At 45.8% G+C, this 23,742-nt stretch overlaps 1 protein-coding gene across 1 annotated transcript in view; it reads right to left on the bottom strand.

The window, feature by feature from the left end:
• Positions 1-23,742, bottom strand: part of DHX34 (DExH-box helicase 34) — a 1,224,470-nt gene that overhangs the window by 655,073 nt on the left and 545,655 nt on the right. Inside the window, exon 10 of the mRNA XM_069644554.1 lies at positions 17,818-18,057. Coding sequence (XP_069500655.1) covers positions 17,818-18,057 — 240 coding nt within the window. The remainder of the gene's footprint in view (positions 1-17,817; positions 18,058-23,742) is intronic.

The raw sequence follows: 23,742 nt of genomic DNA, 5'->3' as shown, positions 1-23,742 counted from the left end.
GATGGCTCCATTGAGGATGTCACATTACCTCCTCAACTGACGCTACGACAGCGGGAAGAGGTACCAACGTTGCTTAGGCAGTTTTCCCCCAGGCCTAACATCTTCTTGTCAGCATAATATTGATAATGGAGGCAGAGTTCCTACCAGGTCCAGGATGTCAGATAAGGTAACATCCCACATCAGGTCTGAAGTCAACAAGAGGTCAAAACATGGGGCGTTAGAGCCCTCCAGGAGTCTGTGGTGCAGACCAGTAGTTCTGGTACCAAAGGCAGGTGGTTCAGTGAGAATTTCAGAGCTCTAAATGCCGTCATCAAGACAGGAGACCGCCTGTACCGCAAACGGATTAGTTGGTGGTCACACCTGATGCTGCAATGTGCCTAAGCACCGTTTACCTTACTTCAGGATATTGGCAAATATCCCTGAGTGAAAGTGCCCAGGGCGAAGACAGCATTTTCCACATCTGTGGGCCTTTATCAGTTCAGGGCGATGTCCTTTGCGTTAAAAATAAATGCACCTGCTTCACTGCAGAGGATGGTCAATCGTGTCATGAATGGGTTTAATTAATTCTACATAGCAGATCTAGATGTTATTGCAGTTTACAACTCTACATGGGTGGAACATGTGAAACAACTCCAGATAGTACTGCAGGCCCTTTAACAAGTCCACTTGGCCATAAAGGCAACCAAAGTCCATAGTGGTCAAGGGTCAGTGACCTACCTTGGGCACAAGGTTGGTGGTGGCAGGATTCAGCCTATAGGCAGGATTCAGCCTATAAAAAGTAAAGTACAGGTTGTACAAGACAGGGAGATCCCCTATAAACCAAACCCAGGTGAGAGCCTTTTTTGGCCTCACTGGGTATTTCAGGAATTTTATGGCAGACTATGGCACCATAGCAGCCTCTTTGACTGCTCTCACCACTCCAAAGAAACCTAAAAAGGTCTAAAAAGGTTTTGTTCCAAGGAGTGCGATAAGGCTTTTCAGTGCGTATAGGCTTAATTGTGCCAGGCCCCTCTCCTCAGGGCACCTGATTTTCTGAGATCCTTTTGTAGCACAAAGTGATGCCTCCGACACTGGTAGAGGACAACGCCAAGGAACATATGATATGCATCATCAGTTGCCAGCTTAAGAGCAGAGACTTGAGGTAGGACACTGTGGAAAAAGGACTGTTTTGCTATTGTGTAGGCCCTTCGGAAGCTGAGACTCTACCTCTCTGGGACTCACTTCACCATTCAGATTGACCATAAATCCTTATATTGTCTGATGAAGATTAAGAGTGAGAATCCTAAATTGCTGCAGTGGTCTATAAACCTTGAAAGCTTTTACTTCATATATCAGATAGCCAAAATAGCAATGCCGATGGTATGCCCAGATTGTATAACCAATTGGACGTGGATTAGAACCCTATGTCCGTACTCTGGGGTGAGAAGTGTGTGAGGAAATATTTTCATTGTTGTTTTAAACTTTACCCAACTTATGGAGGAAAGTCACTCACAGCTTAACAGATTCCATTTCATGTCTCAATGTACTTCGTCTGTCCTGTCAGTGCTCTGAGGCCTCCAGGGTGGGGCGTTTTACAAAAGACACCTCCACTACGATCGACCTGGGCCTATGGAATGCTAGGTCACTCTACAGTATGACCACTGCAGTACTGGACCTTTTTCTACATTTACATCTTCACTTCCTTTGTATAACTGAAACTTGGATTCTTCCCCACAACTCTACTGTAGCTGCTTCTCTCACTTCTTCCCTTTCCTCCTTTACCCATGTACCTCGTGCCAATGGACGCAGTGGCGGCGTTGGTGTTCTATATCGCTCTAACTGCTTATCTATCTCTTCACCTATCCCCTTATATTCCTCATTTGAGTTCTTGCATAAGATTTTCTCTGTTCCTCATGTCATTTCCTTTCTTATTGTTTACCGCCCACGTGGCCCACTTGGGTCAATTTATGAGGACATTGACCACCTTCTTGGTCACATCCTACCTAGTCCTACTTCACGTGTCTTACTTTGGGACTTTAATCTCCATCTCTACTCTACTCACTCTGCCTCTCCCTTTCTAGCCATACTTGACTCACATCTGCTCTCTCCATTTCCTACTCCTCCCACTCATACTTCTGGTTCCACTCTCAACTTTATTTTTATTTCCTCATTTATGGTTTCCTCTTTATCCGCTCTACCCGTCCACGTATGCAACCACTCCTTACTTTCTGCTTCACTGCTCCCACTCACCTCTCCTACTATCTCTAGTTCTTCCTCTTCCAATACATTCTTTAGGCGTGACTTACGCACCTTCAATTCCTCCCTCTTCTATGATACCTGTATTAACTCCCTTCCGTCTCTCGCAAACATTTCTGCTCTCTCTGCGGACAAAGCAAGGTCAAGCCTTTCTTCATCTCTTGCTTCTAGTCTTGATCAACTGTATCCTCTTTCTTCTTTTCAGCCTAGCGGCAAACCTTCCCAACCGCATCTCTGTGCTAGGCACCGCCTTGAAAGGCGCTGGCTCAAATTCCATTCTCCCACCAATCACGCCACTTACTTTTCTTATCATACTCTCTATGTCAACTGTATTAACTCTGCTAAACGCACTTATTTTTCTGACCTTCTCCATATTCAACCTACTCACCCTCAGCGCCTTTTTCTCCTCCTTTACCTGATCATTCTATTAATTCATCATTATCAGCATCTGATCTGGCAAACTTTCTTTCTTCTAAAGTTCACTCTTTATGCCAGGATATTCTGCTATCACCCTCTTATAACTCCTCTCCTTCACCACTCCCTACCCCTTCCTCGAACTTCGCCCCTGTTTCTGACTCTGAGGTGGCTCTCCTCTTGGCTAAAGCTCACCCCACTGCTGCCCCTACCGACTCTATTCCTTCCTTAGTCATTCCCAAAATCTAGCCACTGCTGGTACCTTTCGTTACCTCTTTTTCAACATCTCTCCACTTCTACCTTCCCCTCTGTTTTCAAACATGCTATCATCATTCCTATCTTTAAAAAAACCTATAGCTAATCCCCTTCTTGTCTCAAACCTTTGTCTCATATCTCTCTTACCTTTCCTATCTAAACTCCTTGAGCGTCTTGTATATTCAAAAATCTCCACATTCGTCTCTGGTCTATCTCTTCTTCCCCCCACTCAGTCTGGCTTTCGTTCCCGTCACTCCACTGAAACAACCCTAACTTGCATAATAAATTCTCTTCTCACAGCTAGTTATTCTAAACACTCCTCTGTTCTTATTCTTTTTGACTTATCTGCTGCTTTCGACATTGTCGATCACTCTTTGCTTCTGGACTCTCTTTCCTCATTTGGCTTTTGTGGCTCTGTTCGATCATGGTTTTCCTCTTACTTATCCAACCGCACAGTCGCTGTCTCCTGGGGTGGCAACACCTCCTCTCATTTTCCCCTCAATCATGGTGTTCCTCAAAGGTCAGTTCTTGGTCCTTTTCTATTCTCTTTATATACTTCTTTCCTTGCCCCTATAATCTCTTCCTTTGGACTATCTCACCACTTCTATGCAGATGACACTCAGCTCTTCCTATACTTTTCCTCTTTCATGCCTAACATTCATGCTACTCTCTCAACTTGCCTGTCTGCTATCAAATCCTGGATGACCTCCCATTTTCTCACTCTGAACGCCGGAAAGACTGAAGTCTTACTCTTTCCCGCCAATACTCTCTCACCACAGTTTCCTCTCCCATTTATTTCTTTTCCTCCCTCCAGTCTATCCATCTCCTCTACTGTCCGTAATCTTGGTCTCTACTTCGATTCTAACCTTTCCTTTGCTCATCATATCTCTCTCACATCCCTTGCCTGTAGATTTCATCTCTACAACATTTGCAGAGTCTGCCCTTTTCTCACTTTCCACGCCTCAAAACTGCTTATCTTGTAGTTAATCTTTTCTCGACTTTTCTATTGTTCTGTCACCTTCTTTGGTCTTCCTCGCTCATGTCTTGCTCCTCTTAAATCTATCACTCGTCTATTTGTTTACTTTGTCTTCTTTCATATCGTGACTCGATCTCTTTTTCTCTTACCTCACTTGGTTGGTTGTCTTTCTAATCTCAACTTAAATACAATTTTCTTTCCCTAGTGTTTAAATCTCTCTATGGACCCTTGCATCTCTCCTTTCATTCTACTCTCCTTCTCGTTCTCTCTGTTCCTCAGATATTTTTAGACTGACCGTTCCCCATCCTTCCTGTGCTCAATCCTGCTTTCGTTCTTTTCAGCTGCTCACCCCTCTTCACTGGAACATGCTCTCTTACTTCTTACTCCTTGTTCCGTTCTTCCTTAAAAACTCACCTGCTTCAGTACCCTGATTGTTACCGGCTGTAGCTGAACCATGATATGCACCACTGTTTTTATGTACCGTTGATTTCCTATGTAAAACTCTTTGTATAGAGGCGCGATATGAAGAACAATAAAAATACAAATACAAATAAAAGCCCTTTTGCTTTACTCACCTTACTAAGCTCATCTGTTTGGGGGGCTCAGATCAGTCCCTATAGCTATCAGTGCAGGGGCACACGGTCCTCCATTATGAAATTCCCTGTTTGTTTCACAATAGACACATCACTTTAGAGTGAGGCGTGGATACTTTGTAACATTTTTTCTCTCTTTTTTAGTAAATGTATGGTTACTTACATGTGTCCAGGACGGGCTTTAGGCAGTGGAAATATTTCTACCATGTTTTAACATTCTCACATGCACTTTTGCATTATTCATTTATTTATTATATTTGTATAGCGCCCAGACACGGTATCACAGAGCTTTTACAGCAATTGTGAGAGTTAGCAGTCAAAACAGTAGATAGCAGTGTATACATACATACAGTAAGTGCAATGGCATAATCCATAAGGTGTGAGACCACACAAAGGGTCACAAACATAGGGGTGTATTTAGAGAACACACTCCGGTGAAGTCCTGCCTCATTGTATGGGGGATAATTCAGGTATGTAAGCAAACATGAATGACAAAATAGGTGTGAGTGGACATTCTGGCAAAGCCTTGCTTCATGGTGCGGAGGGCTACTTCAGGTATGTAAGCAAACTTGAGTGCCAAAATAGGTGTGAGTGTGCATTATAATTATTCCTTTATAACACGCTTAATACAAACAAGTGGTTTCTAAGCACGGGATCAGGATTCAAACCTGTGTTGCGCTGATTTTATCTTGCTTCTAAGCCAAACACGTTGCCCCTGAGCTATCCTTCTTTCTGGCAAAGCCTCGCCTCATGGTACGGGGGGGCTACTTCAGGTATGTAAGCAAACATGAGTGACAAAATAGGTGTTAGTGCACATTCTGTCAAAGCCTTGCCCCATGGTACAGCTGCTACTTCAGGTACGTAAGCAAACAAGAATGAAAAAGTAGGTGTGGCGTAGCAGAGAAACAGAGTACAGTCATTGCAGGTATGTTACAAGTTTAGCATTAGGCTAAGAGACACAGGTAAGGTTTGCTACAGACATGTTACAATTATGGTAATGGTCTGAGTCCAGCATGTTGCATTTACTGCAAAAAGTTGCTGTGTAGTATATAAGCAGCAGGATGCTGAAGGGTCAAGATAGGAGGGTTGTGAAACAGCACAGGGCTGCAGGTCAAATCAAGTATATTACAGACAGGTTAAGTATTCAGTGCATTGCAGTAGGACAAGTCAGGTATGTTATAGGCAGGTTCAAAATACATAAACAGCACAGGGCTGCAGGACAAATCCAGAATGATACAGGACAGGTTACGTTATATGAACAGTGCAAGGCTGCAGGTCAAATGAAGTTCAAAACATAGCTGCAAGTAATGAGGCGCATAGGGCCTGATGCCGGGTCCAATGTACAGTTTGTGACGTTACTGCGAGCTGCATCAGTGTGCAGGACCCAGCTGTACTCACTTTTTCCAGCTGGAGTTTCAGGTGAGCCTTTAACCCTCTCGCCTGACCCCCCCTTCCTGCAGTCCTTTCTTCTTCTTTTTTTTCCCATTTCATTTTACTTTTTTCTGTGCCTTCTGGCGCTCTCTCTCCCCCTACTCAACCCCTCTCCTGCCAGTCTTTCTCCCCTGCCCACAGCCCTCCCCCAATGGGCGATGACCTCATTACCTCCGCCCCCCAGGGCAGCCGCTCTGCCATGCAGCCCCCTAGGTGATGGACCCAGAGGCAAAGGACAGCTGCTGGAGGGACCGCTTCAGACGTTGTCGGCCGCCGGATACGCAGAAAGCATACAGCCGTTCAACCAGCAGCTACTGATGAGGTTGGTGGGGTGCGAGCAGGGGGTGCAGCAATCACTGCAACCCGAGAAACTGCCCCAACTCTCCTCATACTCCTATCTGACTTTGCCATGCATTAACCAGGCTCTGACACATGTACCCACACTCAAATGCCAACCCCGCCCCTAACATAGACCCACTCTGTTAGCCTCCCACACCCAGGTGAACCACATTACCCAGCCATGTCTCAAATCAGGGCGCATTGTGTTGCTGAGCCATGTCTCAAATCTGGGTTACCTTGTTATTACCAAATGTATATTCTCATACACCTACGTACTCCTAGCATAACGTGTTCATGATAGTTATCTCTAGATAGAAGCCATGCATAGGAGCTCTGCAACTTAACTTCAGCTTGACTTTAGCCGGTTAAACTAACGATAACCCCCACTTGTTATCAGCTCTCCTCAACCCATCATGCACTTAACTTAGTACATAAGCACTAAACACGCTGTGATTACCGGACTAATCACACATCACTCCTATAAATGTGATGTCTATCAACGCACCATTCTTCACACAATTGGCTGGACTTCAAGATGGAAAATGTGACGCACTAGGAGTGAAGTTCAGGAGTGGGAAATGTGATGCACATAGATGGCATCTCAGGAGTGGGCAATGCTGATGCACTTGGATGGAATCTCGGGGTTAGGAAATCCGACACACCAAGAGAATTCAGGGACAGTATACAGTAGTCTAAATGTAACTAAGTTTGAAGCTCCTGTAACAGCACCACGATGCCTAAGGGCTGTTGTGCACTCTACAAATGTGAAAAAATGAATAAATAAATGTCTCCAACCAAGGTTTCCAGCTTACACTATATCCTATCTAGATGTCTACCATTTCATCCATTCAACACAGCCAAATGATCGCCTGCATGCTGGGCATAGACTACAGGTATCACACAAGCTCTCCCAGTTAATTTGGACAACATGTAGGCCATAAAAGACGTCCGAATGACTATAAAGCAACCTGCCCATGATAGTCAGTCCTGCCTATTGGCGTTGTGTTGCCACATATTGTCCTACATCGCTCAATACCGTTAACTTCGGAAACAAATAGCCCACTACTAGAGTTGGAAAGCTAATCCACTAGAGTACTACAGAGAAAACTACCACTCCACAACATGCCTGCCAACTAAGCGGCCTAACAATAATACCTAACACACAGGATGATCAAAGATGTTGAGCGCAGAAACACAACGAGGTAAGAAAAAACCTGCTGACCTAACTCGAAAACGTCAATTTTCAACATGCACTTCTCATACACAAAGTCACACAACCACTTATCTGCACGTTCTTCACCACACTGCAACAACATAAACACATAACCTGGCACAACAGCACATAGGAATTCGCACCGACCCGAAAACTGCACTTACGCTCAGCGAACGGTGCGAACCGAACTGAAGCTGCCAATGGCACATCACAACTCTCACTTTCCTATCCCCACTACACCCTAGTAACCCTTCCTCTGCCCCCCCTTTTTTTCACGCCTCCTTTTCAGATCTGCCAGAACACCTAGGGACCACTCTGGTGGTGACGATGCGTGGTACAAACACCTTTAACATAAACATTTGTAAATGAGTTGGTCTGGGCCACGGTGCAATGGCAAGACACAGCAGGCACATACAGGGAGCAATAGTGAAGATTACCACCCAGGAGAAACTGCACCCATCGGACTGGGGGGCAAATTCAATAGAGTGTGGAGATGGCTGTAAAGTTGTTTAAGCAAGAAAAATGATGTTTTGTAGTCACAAGGTTGGCTTCGTGATTGCTATGGGGAAAGAATGGTAAGCCGGTGAGCAGAGTGTGGCAAGCACAGGACTCTGATCGAAGGTAGCAGAGGCAAGATAGCCGGTTCCCTGAGCATGGCCCATTTAAGAATGCAGACCGTCAATCTGGAGTGCACAGAGGTGGGTCGTGGGCAGATGTAAGCCCAAAGATGTAAGGCCGCCATTTTTGAATGGAGTCTGCTCCTTAACAAAGGTGTAGGGGTCTGCAGCACTCACCTCGAATCCGGCAACCATGATCATGAAGTGGCCCTTGCTGAGGTGGCTGTAGCACACTACTAGTACTACCTCATTGAAGGTCATTGTAGTCCTGTGTGACCCCCCAGACAGGGATCAATGCTCTTCAGAGGGGTCCTTGCAAAGGGTTGCTGAGAGTGGCCCACAATGCCTATTAGAATACCATATACTCTAAAACGTCTGTGCCACTAGATTGTACCCTGTACTTTGGCCATCTTGTCTTTTGGGCTTCTTCCGGATTTCTCAGGGCCAGATTTGCTATAGGTGGTAAACCCTTTACAATGCAAAGCCTTAGCTTTCCGGTTCAAAACATCAGTGTACGTTTGTGGCCTGATCGGGGACTGTCTGGTGCTAGTCCACATCATGGTCAAGTATGTCTGTTGCTGGGTAGATGTGGTCGCTGCAGGCTTTCCAGGATTGGACAGCACCTGCACGTGTGAATGGGGCTATTCCTTACCATTGGTGGGCTCAGTGGCAGCTCTGGCTTGAATTTAGAGTACAAGGAGGACTCCTTGCAGCCATTCTTCAGATTATTGTTGGAGCCAAGACCCCTTCTAAGAGGCGTATCTCGCACTAAGAGCAGAACTAGTTGTTGCAGTCAACCAGCATTGTCCTCTTCAATCGTCCCCACAAAGCCCTGCTCCTTTGCAGATCTCCACAAAGCCTTCATTGGTGCTTTGAGCACTGGATCAGTGGGAACAGCAGTTTCGATGCCTGCTTGAGAATCCTGCCTCTGGAAGCATTCGGAGGTGTTCTAGAACCATCCTGAGGACTGATGATATAGCTTTATATGTTATCTCACTACACTACAATGTTCTATTGCTGATCTTACTGTTCCAAGGCCTAAATAAAAATAACTATATTTGTGTGTGCTTGACTGAATGAACTCTTCACCACTTTCACACTCTCCTACGTAGAAGCTCATTCACAGTACCCCGAGAGTGTGATTAGAAATTACTGTATTTCCCTTTTCACCAGAATAGGGTGGACTTTCAGAATATGTCCACAGTGCTGATTCTGAAAATCCATCATAACAACCCTGACAACAGAGGCAATAGCACAGAACACCATCATCTAAGAGAAGCAGAGAACTGCAGTTGCTTAAGTCCAACTGACACATGTCACAGATGGACTCAAGACCACACCAACATTTGAAGACAGTTCAAGGGTTTTTATGTTCAGAATAGTAAAGGGGCTCCCTACCTAACCAAGCCGTCCCTCAGCCCAAGGATTTTCACTAGAGATCGGTAACTTCTACTATCAAAGAAACTGGCTATCTAATGATGATAGCTCAATGGCAAATGCCTTTTCTATCTAAAACTCCCTCTGGGAATAATGTTGGCGGCCCCAGATCCAGGTTCCACAATACAATATGATGTGAGGGATGGTGCCTTCCAGACAATCAGTCCTCAATTGGTCCTTTCCTTTCACACCATGATATTCTCCTCATGTCTTTCTGTCGCTCCCCCTGTATTCGTCCTACTCTCATCTGTACTACTCAACCCTCCATCTCTCCTTTTTCACCCTCATACTTCCTCTTCTAGCCCTTCGATGTTTTTCTCTCTACTACCTACCGCCACCCTCTGATCTTACTCCCGACCAATCTCTCCCTTTCTTCTCCATACCACTGCTACTCTCCCCTCTACTACAACTCTCTCTCCACTTCACTAGTACTCACACTCCACCCACACCTTCTCTCCCAGTCACCCTCTTTTCACTTCCTCAGTCACCTTCTCAATTATTCCCTATTCTCTTCCTATTAGTCTAACTCACACACCTTGCATGCACACTCAGGCTCAAATACCACTGTCTTCCACCAACCAATATCTCACCTTACACTCTCTTTAAGCAATTCTCTTCCACTCTCCTCTGCTCCATCCTTCCCCCCCTGATCTCTTGGTCTTCCTTCTTCTTCCTTACTCTCTCCCGAATAACCCACACCTTTCTATTTCCCATTTTTTCCTCTCCCTCAATGTGCACTCTCAATCAGCTGGTTCCACAGGCTAATTGCTGCCTGGCTGTTTCCCACGGGAGGTGTCACAGGCATGAGACCATACAAAAGGGGCCCTAAGTCCCACCCCTCTATCATACCCGCCTCCACTGGTTTTAGGTTATGATGGTCCGCTTCATTCAATGTCGCAGTTCGTGTGAAGGATTTCCGGACGGTTCGAAATGCTGGCTTGAGGACTGGTGTCATGAACCCTCTTGGTTGGCGATGGATGCCGTTGTTACGGCTTCACCGCCATTAACACTGCCACCACGTTTTTTTTCACGTTTCTCTGTTTACGGTCTAGTGTTTTTTCCTCTGTTCTTCGTCTCGCCTATTTACTTCCTGCTTCCCATGATTCCTTGCGTTGCAACCGTCTCCTTTCGTTTTACGGTGAGACGCTTCCAGTGCTTTTCTCTCGCTCGCTCTTGTTCCCCCTTCTGGGGATTTCTCTCCCTTCTTTTCTCCTTCCATCCCGTCTCCCTGGCGGCCCCTCTCCTCCGCCAGTTTCCCTCTGCTGCTGCGTTCTTACGCTTACCGGCTACTTGCCAGTGTTCTTTCCCTTCCTTGTCATTTCCTCTCCGGAAGGATCTTCGATTTGTTTACCTAAAGGATCCCGAGGCAATTGAATTTCACTACCACTACAGCGACTACTACATCTCTCATCGCATTCCACGACTACAACTCAGGGGTTTTTTCCGCCTTTGGGCTTTTTCCCCTTACCCGCCTGCATACGGGAACGGAGCCAAGGTGGTAACCAATACAGAGTTCCACCACGGCTTCATTCCGTGTCAGAGCATTCACAACGAAGAGTAAAAAGGATTACCTTGCCCACAGACACGGCGTCGGAGCCTCAGACCCTGAAGACTCAGGTGAGGAGAGTGGTGCCTCGGGTGGGAAAGTGAAGCATTTGGACAATACCCTTACGGTGACTTCAAGTCATTCTCCAGATTGTGACAGTTTGCAACGCCCGAAGATACCAATGGCTACTCCAGAACAGTTGCAGGATCAAATCCAAGAACTATGGAAAGCTGTACAGTCCCTTTCTCAAGAGCTTCAGACTGTTAAGGCAGAAAATGTGGTATTAAAACAATTGGTTTTGGGCAAAGAACCTTCCCCTCCCCCAGAATTGCCACCTATGGCCCTATCTTCGGGGAAGTTCGACGGTTCTCCCAAAAAACTTAAAGAGTTTCTGGAAGCTGCCACTATTTACTTCACTTTCCGCCCTCATATGTTTTCTTCTGATCAGGCTAAGGTTGGCTTCCTCATTTCGAATATGGTGGGCAATGCCCTTGCGTGGGCTACACCTCTTGTGACAGGAGAAGACCCGGTTCTACAGAATTACGGGAATTTTAAGATTCTTCTCAGAGAATCCTTTGAAAGACATGAACTCACCTACACTGCTTGTGAGGATCTCCTGGATGTTAAACAGGGAGCCTCAGATCTCCTCACCTACATTACTAGATTTAAGACTCTGGCGGCAGGGGCCGGTTGGCCTGAACAGGCACAATTTGCCATTTTTCGTAGAGGTCTCAAAGAGGAGATAAAGGACGAACTAGCCCGGTCTCCCCGACCTGCCTCTTTTTCGGATCTTTTATCCTCGGTCCTACAGATTGAACATCGTCTCCATGAGAGACGTAATGAAAGAAGACGTTACAGAGAAAATCCCTCTACCACAGGGACATCATCCAACACTCTTCCTCCATCTTCTAAGCAGAGTGAAGAACCTATGCAGATTGGAACCACCCGAGCACCACTCACCATGGAAGAAAGAAGAAGACGAAGAGAAAGAGGGCTTTGCGCCTACTGTGGGTCTGACAAACATCTGCTCAAGGACTGTTCCGAACTACCTCCACGGCGTTCGGGAAATGAATCACCCCGGTTTTAAAAGGGACAGAAAACCAGTGGTTATCTAAATCTTCCAGTCCCTACGTTTCTTTGGCTGTATCTACAAAGAAGACACCTGAAGATTCCAGACTCATGGTTATCAATATCAGCGTGATGATCCAAGAACAGCTCGTAGAGACTTTGGCACTCTTAGACTGCGGAGCAGCCGGTAACTTCGTTGATACCTTATGGGTTGACAAGGTGGGCCTCAAAAGGCTAGCTAGACTTGAAGACCAGAAGGTGGAGGGTGTAGATGGTACTCCCTTGTCTTCAGGACCCATAACGCAGACGACTGAGGAGCTAGAAGTCCGAATTTCCCAGCATGTGGAGAGTCTTAAATTTGACATCATTAGAGCTGCCCATTTTCCAGTTATTTTTGGAATCACTTGGCTCAGGAGACATAACCCACAAATAGATTGGGTATCTAATTTGCTACGTTTCGAGTCTGAGTTTTGCAAGAAGCATTGTATTCCTCAACAATCTTATCTACAACTACAGGTCACCCCTGCTTCTTGTCAGGAATCCTCAACTGTCCATAATATGGCACATCTTGGTGAGGCTTTCAGAGAGGTTTTCACAGAAGTCAAGCCAGCACCTTTACCACCCCATCGTCCTGAGGACTGCTCTATTGATCTTGAGCCCAACGCACTGGTTCCGTTCGGTCGTATGTTTTCCTTGTCCAGATCCGAGAAGGAGGTCTTACGAACTTACCTGGATGTGAATCTGCACAATGGCCTCATTCGACCTTCAAAATCTCCTGCCGGAGCTCCCTTTTTCTTCATCTCCAAGAGGGATTCCAAAGAATTACGACCTTGTATTGATTATAGAGGTCTCAACAAGGTCACTGTCAGAGACCGCTATCCTATGCCACTCATCACAGACATTCTTGAGGCGGTTCAAGGTGCTCACATTTTCACTAAGCTGGATCTTCGCAATGCATACCATTTATTGCGCATTGCTAAGGGTGATGAATGGAAGACGGCTTTTCGAACACCCTTCGGATTGTTTGAATGTAGAGTCATGCCCTTTGGGCTAGTTAATGCTCCCGCAGTTTTCCAAAGATTTATGGACCGCATGTTTTCGGATCTCTTATTTGTTTCAGTGATCATCTATCTAGACGATATTCTTGTATTTTCCAGCAACAAGGAAGAACACGAAGAGCATGTCCGGACAGTGCTTACTCGACTTAAGGAGAACAGTTTACTAGCCAAACCTGAAAAATGCCAGTTCGGGGTCTCGAGCATTCCCTATTTGGGGTTTATTTTGTCTGACCGGGGTATCTCCATGGACCCTCGCAAGGTGTCTGCCATTTTAGAGTGGTCTTCTCCCACCTCTGTCAAAGAGGTTCAGAGATTCTTGGGTTTAACAAACTTTTACAGAAGATTTATACCCCGGTTCTCCGAGATGGTGCTACCTATAACCACACTTCTCAAGAAATCATCTGGAACCTTTGTGTGGTCATCGACGGCAGAGTCTAGTTTCAGACATCTCAAAACCTTGTTTTGCTCAGCACCCATATTGCTCCAGGCCGATCAAACTAAACAGTTTATCGTGGAAACTGATGCCTCTTCCGCGGCCATCGGTGCTGCCCTGCTCCAGGAGTTCGAAGGTATAGAGCATCCAGTCGCCTACCTCTCTCGCACTCTGACCATCAGTCAACTTCACTATACCGTCCTTGAAAAGGAGTTACTAGCTATGAAATTGGCCTGTGAGGAATGGCGACATCTGTTATTGGGTGCCAGTATTCCCTTCATCATTCGCACGGATCATAAGAATCTAAAGGTCCTGCAGTCCCTCGAATGTGCTAACTCTCGCCAGGCGCGATGGGCTTATTTTTTTTCCCAATACGATTTCACCATTACCTATTTACCAGGCTCTCAGAATGTCCTAGCCGACGCCTTGTCTCGCAAGGAGTTGGTTGTTGGTTCGGGCCACCTCTCTACCGAACTTATGTTTCCCTCTACTCGCATAGTGGCACCTCTTCAAACTTTTCTACAGGAACTCAAAGAAGCTTCAGACTCTGAACCCTGCTGTAGAGACAAATGCTTGGCGTCTCAGTTTCATACCAAAGATGGTCTCTGGTTCTACAAGAACCGACTTTACATACCTTCAGGACATCTCCGCAAGAGGATTCTCTACTGGTGCCATGACAGCCGAGTTGCAGGACATAGAGGCCAGGCAAACACCATTGAACTCATAAAACGCTCATTTTTCTGGCCCAATCTTCGACGAGAAGTCCAGTCATACATAAAAGCATGCCCAGTCTGCGCTATGGCAAAGAATCCAACAGGCAAACCGTTAGGTCTCCTCACTCAGCCTGACATACCACAAAGGCCATGGGGGAACGTGTCTACTGACTTCATTGTGGATTTACCCTTATCAGAGTCCTGTTCTTGCATCATGGTAACAATAGATTCATTCACCAAGATGGCTCATTTCTCTCCACTGGAGGGCTTACCTACGGCCAATCGCATGGCCGAAGTTTTTGCCAGAGATATATTTCGTCTTCATGGCTTACCCGATAAGATTACTTCTGACCGGGGTAGCCAATATATTTCTAAATTCTGGAAGGCTTTGTGTTCCCGGTTAGGTATTGACCGTGCTCTTTCATCTGGCTACCATCCCCAGACTAATGGTCAGACGGAAAGACTCAATTCCACTCTGGAACAATATCTCAGATGCTACATAAATAGACTCCAAGATAATTGGGTACAACTCCTCCCCACGGCAGAATTCACCTACAACAACTCCAAACACTCTGCCACGGGTATCTCTCCTTTTTACTGCAACTACGGACTTCATCCCAAGTCCATTTGGCCCATTGCTTCTCACACCAGTAACTCTCCTGCTGCCGAAGCTGCTTTATCGGAAATTTCTGAGGCTCACCGGACGGCCAGAGACAGTCTAGCGAGGAGCCTTAGAACCTACAAAACCCTTGCTGATCAACATCGCCAAACGGCCCCCACTTGGACTAAAGGGACGAAGGTATGGCTTTCGACCAAATATTTACCAAGGTGGATCCGGTCCTCCAAGTTGTCTCCTCGGTTCCTGGGTCCGTTTCCCATCCTAGAAAGAATCAACCCGGTGGCTTACAAGATTCAACTACCCTCCTACCTTCGCCGGGTGCACCCGGTGTTTCATACCTCCCTCCTCAAAGAATCACGAACTGAACCACATTTTAGGTCTAAACCCTTGCAAGACATTTCACCCAGAGACTCCCAGGAGGTGTATGAAGTTTCTAAAATCCGTGACTCCCGCTACTACCGGGGACGTTTACAATATCTCATTTCCTGGAAGGGGTATCCCAGGTCTGAAGATTCCTGGGAACCTGTGCATTTTGTCAAAGCGCCCCGCCTAGTAGCTAAATTTCATCAGAGCCATCCTGGTAAACCGGGCGGGGTGGGCAGTAAGAGGGGGCATACTGTCATGAACCCTCTTGGTTGGCGATGGATGCCGTTGTTACGGCTTCGCCGCCATTAACACTGCCACCACGTTTTTTTTCACGTTTCTCTGTTTACGGTCTAGTGTTTTTTCCTCTGTTCTTCGTCTCGCCTATTTACTTCCTGCTTCCCATGATTCCTTGCGTTGCAACCGTCTCCTTTCGTTTTACGGTGAGACGCTTCCAGTGCTTTTCTCTCGCTCGCTCTTGTTCCCCCTTCTGGGGATTTCTCTCCCTTCTTTTCTCCTTCCATCCCGTCTCCCTGGCGGCCCCTCTCCTCCGCCAGTTTCCCTCTGCTGCTGCGTTCTTACGCTTACCGGCTACTTGCCAGTGTTCTTTCCCTTCCTTGTCATTTCCTCTCCGGAAGGATCTTCGATTTGTTTACCTAAAGGATCCCGAGGCAATTGAATTTCACTACCACTACAGCGACTACTACATCTCTCATCGCATTCCACGACTACAACTCAGGGGTTTTTTCCGCCTTTGGGCTTTTTCCCCTTACCCGCCTGCATACGGGAACGGAGCCAAGGTGGTAACCAATACAGAGTTCCACCACGGCTTCATTCCGTGTCAGAGCATTCACAACGAAGAGTAAAAAGGATTACCTTGCCCACAGACACGGCGTCGGAGCCTCAGACCCTGAAGACTCAGGTGAGGAGAGTGGTGCCTCGGGTGGGAAAGTGAAGCATTTGGACAATACCCTTACGGTGACTTCAAGTCATTCTCCAGATTGTGACAACTGGACGGTGTGAACATCTCTAGAGCACTCTGCTCACTTGTTAGCGCTGGAGTTGCACTGGGACAGCTTGGGGTTGCAAGGCAACTGCGCGGCTTGCTGTATGTCCTGTCTGCTCTCTGCGGTCTTCTCTTGGGATTGGGCTGTTTGCTGGCTGCTCCACTACTTTTGCTGTTGGTACTTGAAGTTCTATGGAACTCATAGAAAGTAATTGGCCAGATCTGGGCAGTACAGGTGTGGTGTGATCAACGGAGGTACTGGATTCAAATATGCAGGCACATTAAGAATGTATATGGGCCCTCCCAACTGATACACCGTGCCTCTGAGGCAAGACTGGCAATGGGATCCCCATGGTAGGCCTAGCTAGGCAGGCTGAGAGGCTTCCACATTCCCGCTTGAAAGGGTCAGGTCTTTGATCCTGTCCCAACCATGAAACTACCACCCCCACTCATGCTAGCTGCACTGAGGCATACATACACATTAACACATTTTATATAAGTGCAAAGACGTTCTTTGCATCTGTTAAGAAGCATTTGTTTTTATAAAAGTATTTTTGTTTAAACAATTGGGGAATACGCCACCATGGACTAAATCCCTGCTCATCATCACTGAAGTCCACCTACAGCCCCAAACCTGGAGCTGTGTAGCTACAGTTAATCATCTTGCTTGATCGCCTGCGGCCTCGCCTTACAGGACCAGACATTCATTGGCCAGCCAAACATTCCTGATCGCAATGTACCTTTTAACAGCTCTTCCGACTTAAAGTTCCTACTGTGCAGTAGCATTCACATTACTGGCTAGGATTTTGATCCAAACTCAAAGACTCATGCCTCGTAACCTACCTATATCCCCAAATATAACTAGCCCAGGTCTATTGCCTGCTCCCCCAATTCGTAATTCGACTGGAAAACTATCAGAATTCACAGATAACCCAGCATCATGGTTGAGCATAGATGGGTCTAGCATCTGTGCACCATTCCATTGCATATGGACTGTAGCGAGACCATGCATGTCCTACAAGTGCTAGTAATCTTCACAGCTGACCATAAACTGAATGGTTATTGGGGGACACACAATACAAAGTAAAGGCTTGGAGCTTTCTTCCTCTAATACTGGAGGAACGGTTGGCCACGGGATTGTTTGACACCCATTGTGGGACCCTGCAAAGCGAATTTGTATTACAACATTCTCCCATCAATGGCATAATATTGAAATAGCTGTTGCTCAGGTACATAACACACACAGTTTAAAATTAATTAATAGTATGTAAGGTGGAAGTGGTCCACAAAGTCATAAATAGCAAACAAAAAGGAAACAAAATTAAAACTCTTGATATGGGACAAATTGTTAATAAATATAAGTAACCAGAAGAAATATTGAAAGAACAGTCATACATTTAACAACTATGGCTCCACTTGAGTGCTTGCAATGCCTTATGTCATATTAAACACAAGATAACTGCACAGCAATATCAACACCAAAAGTATTTTTTCTACCAACCTGAAGATCAACACTGCTGCTGCAGTCCTTGCTTGTCGAGCCAGTAGCCTCGTCATCACTTGAGGAGCCGGCGTCTTCCTCCTGGAGTTTGAGGACTTTGCGTTTGCGTCCATCCGTTTCCTCGTATTGTCTTTTTAATCGATAAAGCTGTTTTCGCTCCCGGAGTTTCTGCTGTCGACTATAGCTATCTCCAGTTTGAAAGTTGGTGTTCTCCAGCAACCGATGGTCTTTCAGTAATTCCTAATCAGAGGTGACAACAGAAGTTAATTTACTAGTGTTTAAAAAAATTAAACAGAAACACGCCTGTGCTCGCCACATAAACATTTACACTGATTGCATTATTAAAAACAGTTATACCACTGACTGGCGTTTTAAAGGCGGTGCGTCTAGATGCCCTGACTTGTAGTGGATTGACATGGGTGTGAGGGGAGCGGTGCCTCCAAGATACCAATGAAAAATGGTTCTAGAGTTGATATGGGGAGCAGCTTCTGTTCAACCCCCGCTTGGCCCCCTCCAGCAAGAAGAGGGCTGTCACTTCCATACACAAACTCCTCCTGGCACTTTAAGAGAAAGAGATGCATGACAAAAATACCAAAGACTCTCCCCACCCGGAGGTCAGAAACCTGGCCTGCTGCCTGCGACCTGCACAATTTTTATAGCAGGATGGAAAATCTAATTGTCAGATGCTTCACAAGTACATACCCACAAAAACAGATCAGAGAAGGCTCTGCTACTGAAAAGGCACCAGTCTAAGCATGCAGGGGCATAGATATGCTAATTAGCCCCATCACGTTAGGTGACGGAATCAACAGACAAGCAAGACCAAACTTTTTTAGTTCAATGATCTTTATTAAGGCAAATTTAGAAAAGGATGACTAAACACCATCAAAGGTCTTCATCAACTAAAGGAATAAGAATGGATACTCACAGGTCTGGGTAGCGCTTTGGTACAACTTAATGCAAGATATTTTATAGAGAACACAATGTACTCAACTAAAAGTCAGGGACAAGATCCTCTTGGTCCTTCAGTGCGAATTTTTAGGGGTTCCCGAAGCCTTCACCCAGTCTCAGTGTTAACAGTGGGATTTAGTGTTAACCGTGGGATTTAGGGTTTCCCTCACCCCTCTTCTTCCAGTTGATGGTTAAGTCTGTCTCATGCCTTCATGGTTCACCAGATATCCTCAAGTAATGATAGGTGGAGCTGGAGTTTCTTTTCCAGGAGTGTCCAGCTCTTCATGTTAGTTCAGCTACCTTGGGAAGTTGTTTCGCCCATGCTAGGCAGAGTCAGAGGCCTCATGGACCTGTCCATCACTTCCTCCCAAGTTCCTGGTCTTGATTCTCTTCTTTACCTCTCCTAACCTCACATACACTTCTAGGTTAAGGGAGGACACTCTTAGCCTAACAGATCCTTTGTGTATGTGTGTACCCTTGTGAGCTAAATGGCTCACTGCTTTACTTTTCCCTTTTACATTGGGACCTGCTTTTTCCTCCTGTGGTTATGGATATGATTCCAACACCCGGGAGAGGAGAGCCATCCATGTTGGAGCTACCGGCTCAGTGGGACCACCACTCAGATTCCCTTAAAGGGACAGTAACTTTTAAGATGGCAACTAACACGCCTCTCCCACCTCCAGCATATGACATGGTGGAGATAGCCAAGGGATTCTCATCATGCCATCTATGGGCCAAGTATCACCTGGCTTGTGTCAGCACATGCACCCTTGGTGACTCCACCTTTCATCTTTAAGCTCAGGCAATGGGCTTTGTCAAACCTCTAATCAGTGCTACATACACGTACTGGTTTTCTGTTGGCTAATTTGACATGGAATGCCAACTTACCAGTTGAGTCCACAGGGTAGTCATCTGTGTAGTCTTCCCCCATACCAGCATCTTCTTGAATGCCCTCCCACCTCAGGTTCAGAGTCATACTCATCTAAATTGTCTGGATCACTGAAGATAAATAGAACCCCAGACTATTTCTCTAAAGCAAATGGATTCTGAAAACTGCAAACTCTGCAGCTTCGTTTATGTGTGAGGCAGATGGCTCAGTGTAGGAAGAATCAAAGACCAATGGAGACGGCTTCAAGTTTAAGTAAGAGAGGTGACCTACAAATGCATAATTTTATGTACGATTTCTGCCTTTTACTCATAATTACGACAAGGGTGCGCCTGAGCGATGCAGATAATCACCTGTGCACCTTCGACATAACACTCGACACATTGGGCCTTTTAGTACATTCCACCCAAAGACTTGGTTTTTACCAATGTCATGGAAAACAGATGTTGCAGATTGCACCAGTTTAAATGAAACTTCATTTCTAAAAGCACAGAGAGGCCCAAACCTGTCTGAGATAGAATCCTATAAAGCTGGAGAACACTGGCTATGCTACAAAAATGTTCTAAATATCAAATTCCAGTTGTAGGATGTTATCAAGTGTTCTGTATGGAGTGTTCATGCATTCCTTACTGTACATCAAATGAAGGAAAGGAATCATACATTCAGAGTCTTTAAAGGTAATGTTTTATTTTTCCAACTGTCATATTGTTGTACAAACCTTATGATGATACTAGCAGTACATGATATTATATTTTATTTGTATAGCGCCCATAAACAAGTGTTTCAGAGTGCAATGATTCAAGGGAGGGGTACAAGGGAGGACAAAACAACAATCTTACTAGGCCCAGTGACATTGAGAATGCACAAGTGCAGGGGAGGGGGAAGTGCAAGAGGGAAGGGAGAAGTGGAAAGTGCAGAACAAGTGATCAAAACAACAGATAGTGCAGCCAGCAGATGGCAAGTGCAAGAATTAAGCACAGACAACAGGTGTCTGATAAGTGCAGATATGGGGACTGTAGGGTTGCAGTTACAGACCCAAGTACAAGGGTTGCCAGGAGGCAGTGCGGGTATGCAGCTGGGTGAGCAGGGAACTGGGCCCGAATTCAGAGGGTAGCCAGGTGCCCAGTGCAAAAACAGGCAGATCAGCAAGGGAGAGGAAGAGTGAATGCAGAAGCAAAGAGGAAGGTCTTGAGGTGCTTCCAGAACCAAAGATGGTTCTCCTCAAGTTTCAGGGAGGCTGTTCCAGAGGAAGGCTGCAGCCGAAGAAAGATCTACCACCAACTCATTGCTTGGAGAAGCGACTGACGACCCTGAGAGAGTTGGAGGTGGAGGAGCGAAGAGCTTGAGTAGGAAGGTATTCTGAAGGGAGGGTTGAAGGAATTGCGGACCCAGGCCCCAGAAGGCCTTTCGCACAATGCAGAGTGTCTTGAACTTAATCCTCAAGAAACAGTACCCCTCGCCTTGCCCGGGTCTGTAGCTGACATGCATGTAAGTTTCTGCTATAGCTTTGTGTAGGCTATATTGTGTCGTGATTTTTCCTATTTTTCTCCCGAAATCGCCTTTACTGATAGCACAGAGCCGGACCCTGCTCCACCCCAGTACAGGGAGAATGGGTGGGTTTGGTCAAAGTTCACTATCACCAGAACACCACAGACTGGTATGCTGACCTTGTGTCCTAAATTCCTATTTTTGAAAAGTCGCAAAATTTGCAATCTCCCAAAATCACCTATACTGATAGCACAGGGTCAGAACCCGCACTGTGCGGGGCAAATGGGTGGGGTCGGTCAGATGTCACTATCGCCAGTACACCCCCAGACTGGTACGCCGACCTTGAGCCAAAACTTCAGCCCACCAACTGTTGGGGGGCTGGAGCCAACAACTGCAAAACCGGCAACCTCCCGGAATCACCCATACTGATAGCACAGGGCCAACCCAAGCCCTGTGCAGGGTGAATGGATGGGTTTGGTCAAATTTCACTATAGCCAGTACACCCCAGACTAGTATGCAGACGTTGGGCCAACATTTCAGCTATCAATTGTTATGGGGCAGGAGCCAACCCCGAACATACAAACACACTTTCACAAATATATATAGAGATAGTGAACTTAAATAATATCTTACAGTTTAAAATATAAAAAAGCATTGATTCTGTTGTGTTGGTTTGAGTAACATTTGTGTTTGATTCACTCTGATATTGTGATGACTTCAAGTTGACTTCGGTTCAACTGAGAGTCAGCTCGGAGAATGTTAGAAAAATACTTTAGAATTCCAGGAATTTGAAACATGTGGGCTTCACACAAGATCAACATCAGTAAACAGGTGGTTTGATTTACCACCCAACCTCAAAAGCAGATTCAACCATGAAAAGTAATTTATGAACTATGACTGTCAATAAAACTGTTAATCTGGAAACTAATGCAGTGAGAACAAAAGGGCCGGTCATCCTGTTTTGAATAAATCACTCCCTGAGTTTTGTTTACTTAAGTCATGTGCAGAAGTAGGCGACCTTACCACACAGTTCAAATGTACAGCATAATTCAAATATTACCTTTTACATACAAAAGCTAATTATGCCCATCATTCTGTAACCGTATGTCTTAAAGAACAACAAAGAGTATCCTCTCTGCATTCCCTTTGGTTTTTAATAATTAAAATGAGAAAACGTATAATTCTATGAACTGTAAAAAACCAGAGGGTGTTTCACAACCTAGTCCCGCGGGGATCTCGTACTCAGGTGGCCAGTTAAATGCCGTTGCTTTTGGATCCCGACCCTGGGGGTGGACAAGCGAGGGAGGATCACCTGAGTAGGGAGTCCTCGAGGAGTGGGGGAGAAGCAGCCAATAGTGAGACATGGTATCCCCCTTGTTCCACAACCCATCTAACCCCTATCCATGCTTATTTTATGGGAAACTACAGCTCCCATAATTCCTCCCCACTTTACATTGACAACACTACTGATCTGAGGAAGATAAGGAATGAAGCCAGAAAGATGACCTGTACTGACTTGCAATGGCAGGCACGTAATCCTAACTATACACACCTGTCACTTGTTAACACTCCCTGCGAGGATAAAAGGTGGCAAAGAGCCAGGAAAGAATTCCACACTTTCTGGAAGCCCTAAGTGTTCCAAGGCTGAAACCGAGTAAGGGGAAGAGAGAAACCTTCAAGGTTCTTGAAAGCGGGCTGCAACCCTCTCGGGTGAACAATGAAGTTGGGGAAGAGCAGAGGAGGCTTTGGTAATGTCCTTGACTGCTGCATAAAGAGCGTTGATGAAAGAAGACCAATTAACAAGACCAGTGAGTTATCGAAGGCACCAAAAGCCTTGTTTGTGTTAAAAGCAAATGTAACCCAACAGTTGAAGGCTATTCGTGTTCCGATAAAACGTGTAATGGAAAAGACAATTGCGGAATTGTAAAAGGAAAGGATACAAAGTAACAGAGTGGTCCTGTGGCAAAATCGCACATTCCAAAGTCTCTGTGAAATGTTGCTCTGAGGTGAAGTGTATTGCAATGGGAACAAAAGGCAAGAAAGTAATCGTGATCCTGAAAGAAAGTTGAATAAGTGAAAACCAAAGTACGTGAAATTTGAATATGCCAAGAGGGCAAAGTATATGAACTTTGAAAGAGGCCAAGATGGAAAACTAAAGAAAATAAGAAACTACAAGTATCAAGAGGCACTGGTGTTGCAAAATGAGGAAGATTGTTGACTGTAGAAATGTGTACGAATGGTTGAAGTGGTCATGCAGAGGTCTACGCAAAATCCTTGCAGTTTTGAAAGTCTTCGACAGTGAAAAGACACCTAAGACAAAACATTGGGCGGGCACCCCCACAAAGAAAAGACAGGCTTGAGCCCGGCAGAGGGAAGCCTGTGTTGAATTGTGGAAATTTTTGCGAGAGAGGTGGTCTTTCCCTCCCCTCTTACCATTTCCACATGGACAGATATCGCTTATGACGGAGGGTGGAGACATCCCCCCTCTCTCCTACGCATGGTCTGTACTAATTACTCTCTAATTACTAACAAAAGGAAAACACATAACCAAGCCTTATTGAAGCTCAGAGTCTCCATCTTGTGACGCAGTAGACGCCACC

Source organism: Ambystoma mexicanum, chromosome 2p (assembly GCF_040938575.1).
Source record: "Ambystoma mexicanum isolate Mex_15411 chromosome 2p, UKY_AmexF1_1, whole genome shotgun sequence".
NCBI lineage: Eukaryota > Metazoa > Chordata > Amphibia > Caudata > Ambystomatidae > Ambystoma > Ambystoma mexicanum.
The sequence above is the reverse complement of the archived record's forward strand: the minus strand, read 5'-3'. Positions and strand labels throughout refer to the sequence as shown.